The sequence below is a fragment of the Limulus polyphemus genome, unplaced genomic scaffold (genome assembly GCF_000517525.1).
Source record: "Limulus polyphemus unplaced genomic scaffold, Limulus_polyphemus-2.1.2 Scaffold361, whole genome shotgun sequence".
Taxonomy (NCBI): Eukaryota; Metazoa; Arthropoda; class Merostomata; order Xiphosura; family Limulidae; genus Limulus; species Limulus polyphemus.
In genome coordinates, this window is record NW_013665971.1 from 552282 (window position 1) to 557986 (window position 5705).

General features: G+C 30.3%; 1 protein-coding gene across 1 annotated transcript in view; it reads left to right on the forward strand.

Moving 5' to 3' along the window:
- LOC106457692 (coronin-6-like) overlaps nucleotides 1-5705 on the forward strand; it is a 33131-nt gene that overhangs the window by 17822 nt on the left and 9604 nt on the right. The window contains 1 exon segment of the mRNA XM_013917134.2: nucleotides 3088-3204. Coding sequence (XP_013772588.1) covers nucleotides 3088-3204 — 117 coding nt within the window.

A 5705-nucleotide genomic window follows, 5' to 3' on the forward strand; every position in this document is an offset into this window, starting at 1 on the left:
AATAATCTATATACATATATAATGTATAATAATTGAAATGTGACTGTGTTTTGCAAAATACTAGTCGACTAAAACACAGCCAAGACAAGTTACTTTGTACAGACTAAAGGTCAGTTTTATGTTATTTGATACGGTAACATGAGTACACGTGAGTCGTGTCATTGTAATTTCTGTATTGTTAGCCAGGCACGACTCAAAGGTCAATATAATAAAAATAATAAATAAATATATATATACGAATGTATAATGTTATGAGATTTAAGCTATTTCGTCTAAAAATTTATGTTTTCGTGTTATAATCTGTGTTCATTCTAGAATGAGAGAGACATAATTTATATTTATTTCTTAATTTTTTATGGTGGTTGTGAGATCAGTCAAATCTACTGAACCTGTACAGAGATTAATTACTGAAAATAACAGATAGAATATAAAGTTTTTTTTCTTAAGAAACATTTGATAACTATCTGGACATTATAAAGATTTTGCATGTGAAATTTAAAAATTTTCTGATGTTTAAAAGTATTTTTAATCTTAAAATGAATATTACTTTGCATGATAGATAGGCAATGTGTGAAAAGAAAAAAAGACATGAGAAAAACATTGCTTTACAAACCTTAAGACTTAAAAAAAATTTGATAATTTGCATATGAAAGCTTTGTAATGTTTATTGATAATCTGCTAAATTTTGTTAACAATCGCTTACTAAGTTAAAATTTATAGCATGAAAACTATAACAAGCACAAAATGGTTATGAGGTTGGTCCAAAGGACCAAGTCCGTGCTGAAAGAGTTAATGGCTGTGATTCCTAACCAATTTGTGGTTTTGTTTCCACATTTATGGAGTTCTTGTAATTGGAAATGTAGTCATTCTTCAGATTTCAGATAGGTATGTTATTGTTCTTTTCCACACTGAATATTGGTTAATTATAATTGCTAACACTGTTAGCAATTTTTTTTACATAAAGCACTCTTGATTCAAAGTATTTCTTCATTGAAACAAAATCTTATTATCTTAAAAAAATGCTAGTTGTCTAGTGGCATTCCACATGCTTGAGGATGTAGTTGGATAGAGGACTTTGTTTCCTTTGCTGTAGTTTTGTGTTCTTTAATAAGTCTTTCACGAGTTCTAATTATTGAACCTGTATATCCTCATTCACATCAAGGATAATTATACATACAGACCAATATGTGATTGTTTTAGAGTAGGTTTTCTGTCATTAACTCAGAATATCTGAATTTGTAGCTGTGGTTAGAAAATAATTCTTATATCAACATGTACTAGTATGTTTGGCTAGATAGGGTAGAGTGAGGGTCAGGAGATAAAATGGCAGCATTGGTAGTTCATTGTACTTCTTTATTGTTACACTGTTTAAAACTTTCAACGGAAAGCTATTTTTCAGTAACACCATTTTGATTTTCATAACATTATTGCACAACTGAAAAGCCCTGTGGATTAAAATGAAAACAAAGTTCTTTTAAAAAAAATTTTAAAATTAAAATATAAAAATGGTAAAAGTATTTTTTGTGATAACCATTAACTTCAAACCATTTACCATGGTCTGTAATCTTAGTGCCTAAAAAAAGGGTGTTCTGAATTCACATACTAAATTTAATATATTTATGTGGTTGTTTTTGATACTAAAAATGTAATAAAATATAACTTAATGTTGAACTGTTGGTTAAATATTATTAATGTATTATCAATTTATTTTTGTAAATTAGAGAATTGTATTTGTCTGGACAGTTCTCCATTGTGTGTTGACACATGTTCTACCATATCTAACCATACACACTAGTAGCTTAAAGAAAAGAGTAAGAAAAGTGATAAGAAAATATCCACAGGTTGATGTGGGAATTATTTTCAAACCACAACTAAGAATTCAGAGTTTTTTTTGATTTCTATTGTAAAATTATCATGTATTGTGAATGAGATTATGTATAAGTTCAACGTTTAGAACTTTTGAAACACACATTAAAAATCATGCAAAATAAACAACAAAATCTTCTGTTCAACTTCGTGTTCAAAGTCATGTAGAATGCTAGTAGACAACCAACACTTAGTTTGAGATAATAGCATGTAGTTTGAATGAGGAAACACTTCAGATCAAGAAGTCAATCTGTTAAACTACTTCAACCAATCCTGAAGATGAATTGGAAGGTTTTGCCATTAATGCTGTAAATGTGAGTCATCATGAAATTATGAGGTTATAATTCCTTTAAAAAACACAATGGATGCGAGTGTTATTACAGCTGTAAGTCTACAGTAGTAGTTCCACATATCTGTATAATAATTCAGATAAATAGCTTTGTTGAATGAATACATGGAGGTGTTGTGGAGTTCCTCTGTTTTGTAGGAGGAAATGTGTTTATTATGAAATGATTTAACAGAGCTCTAACTTCTTCCTCATTCAGAACTAGTTTATACATGGTAGTGAGGATAATGATGAACATGTTTTGTACCATTCATAAGGTATAAGTAATTATTAATTTGTTACTTAATTACATACTAATTATTATCTAGTGATAAGTAACTACTATTTTATAATTAGTCTTAGGTGATCATGCAGGTTACTAAACCAGGACAACAATTTATATCCGCTTACCACTAATACATAACAAAAAATGTGTTCATCACATTCACGTTTCACATTTTTACACATTTGGCTCTAAGTCATTGTATAAACTTTATTATAACTTTTTGAATCTGTAACTCCAAAGACTAGAAGAGTATTTAATTGTATTTTATAAATTGAGGCTTTTACCAGACATGAGGTTATTCTCCTGTATACAATTGAGTATTTCAAAAAATATCCATTTAGCTTTTTGTTTCTTTTTTCCATAAATAATAGAATAAAATGCTTAGTCCTTGGGAGTGATTTTCAGGGACTATGGAAATCATACAAAACCAAATTTATTATTAAATAGTAACTTTTACCCAGTGATACTTCTTTACTTAACATAATTAAAGTATATCTTTACATTTTTTGTTACATTGTATATTGAATAAGATATCTATATCTAAAACCATTTAGTTAACTGTAATATTGTATTCATGCTTGCACTTTCCATTTTGTGGCTGCGATCGTAGGAAGCCATGGGTCATGAGGGTGCCAAGCCACAGCGTGTTGTTTATCTCAGGAGTGGTATGATCCTTACCACAGGGTTTTCCAGAATGAGTGAACGACAGTACTCCCTGAGGAATGAGGTGAGAGTTGAAATGGTTTATTGGTAGAAACGAATTATTTGAAATTGTATACAAGTATATTAAATAGTAAACAATGAGAGAGGTAATATTTAAAAAAGTTCGGTTTTGAAATCTTTTTATAACTAAAGTAATTATTTATAAGAATATAAATATTAGCTGATCCCTCTACTGGTTCAGTGGTATGTTTATGGACTTCATGCTAAAATCTGGGGTTCATTTCCGTGTCATGGATGGAACGTAGATAGTCCATTGTGTAGCTTTGCACTAAAAAATGGCAGCATGCTGCTGTAAAGTGATTTGTGATGTCAAAACCATGATTTTATATAAAAAAAAATAATAAGTACAGCTTTACAGCATTTATGTGATTACTTAGAACTTAAAAATTTAAAAACTCAAAAACACAACTGTATATGTATAGAAGCTTATGTAAAAGTAGGAATCAATACTTTCTGCACGTGCAAATAAGAACATTATAGCATAATCTAGCTGTATGATTGGATAGGAATATTGTCAGCCCGTGATGAATGATCTTTGCATGCTTGTTATAGTACTTAAGATCAGTAATCGTTTATGCTTAAGTAATTACATTTTTCCAACTGATAATTTCATAACAGTGTTAAAAGTACAGATCAAGGCTAGGCTAATTGTACCTATCTGTTTCAAAGAAATTTTGTATTATAATAGATATTTATGTGGTATCATGCACAGAACTTACTTGTACTGCATTCTTTAGGCAACCCAGCATAAAGTGTTAGAATTCTTTACTTAATAAAATGTGAAATGTGACTTATTAATGAAATTACATGATATTTGTGAAATCTGTTTGATACAAGTTTTTTTGGCATCTGGAAAAGTATTTTTCAGGCTAAGGTGCTGCAGTTATTTACCCTAAAGGGGGCCTGAAGGACACCTGGACGGGTGACCTTTTTTTAACCACTCAAACCACTGTATGGTTATGGGTTGTCTGTCAGTCAGTCAGTAGATACTAAAGTGATTTCACATAAGGAATACTTAATGTTGAAATTTGTACTGTCGTGACATCAGTAAAGCATGCACATGCCATGAATTGCAAGGATTATGCACTGTATAGGCTACGACACATCATGACATATGAACTTCAAAAGCAAGAAATAGAAATATATGTTACTCTTAATTTTGGTTTTATTTACTCTTGAAACAGAACACTGTCAAGAACCCTGCAGAAGTACATCTGGTATTATTCATAGGATGCAAGTCTCATTTCCAAGCACTAGCGTCACTTAGAATGTTAATATTTTTGCTGCTGTTATTAATTCTAATGCTACGTAAACATAACTTTTAGATAAAGATTAAGTACTAAAGATATCTGTTTGTACAAACTGGTGTCTGTTGCTGAAAATGCCTTTTTCCCTTACCTATAAACTTTTATGAGAAATTGCTGGACTAAAACCCAGTTGATGCCCAATGCACTAAATTGGTTTGGATTGATACTTCCTCATAACTTTTTAGAAAATGATACATGACAGCCAATATGCTTTTTAAAGAATTGCAGTACACACTTCTAAATTCCATAAAATAAGTACAAATTCTTCCATTTTATTTTACAGTTGACACTGCGGTATTCATGGTACAAATAAGTTACTTTAGTTAAAAATTTGCAAAAATATAATTAGTAATTCTTTCAAGCTGAAAATCACATTTTTGAAACATCTCATTTTAAACTTACCTTTTAAAATCATATATAATTTTAGAATAAAAGTCTGGTCTTATCAAACATTTATATTTTAAAGCAGGCAAGGGCAACATCCTCCAGGTTGCGGGCCAGATAGCAAATTTTAAGTGTACTTGTGTACATATGAAGCAAAATCATTGCTAGTAATCCATATTTTAATATTATATGAGTTTTAATTTGTTAAATTTATAAATCAATATTAAAAAAAAAATTCTTAATTTCCACTAGTGTGAGAAATGACATTTTTTCTTTTATTTGATGGCTCTTACCAAACAAGATTGAAGGCTAGGAAAATTATGCTTTGTGTGAGTGACGATGATATTATAGCGAGTATTTACATTAAATTTCATACATATTGGAGGGGTGGTGAATAAATTAGAGAATAGGGGATGCCTGAAAATCAGACCCATCTTGCCACATCCACCTGTCACATTCTCTCTTTCAGGATTTGTTAATAGTTCTATCTTACATTTAATACTATGTTATTTATAATCAATAGAAAGCCAAGGTTTTAATCTATCATATGACATATTATATTATGTTGTTTTCTGTACAGAGAATTGTCAATTTCTCTTTTAGCAGAGATGAAAGTCTTTTGGATATATCCGGAAATCCGGATTATTTCTAAAAAATCCTGAAAACCTCCGGTTTTTTTCCGGAGAAACACATTTTTTAAAATTATTTATCGGATTTTGGTGTTCCATGCCATAGATAAGCGTTTATGCAATCGCGCGGTTTGTTTACATTCGGCGACAGGGCGCCGCCATTTTGTAGTCTCGCAATGCTTGCT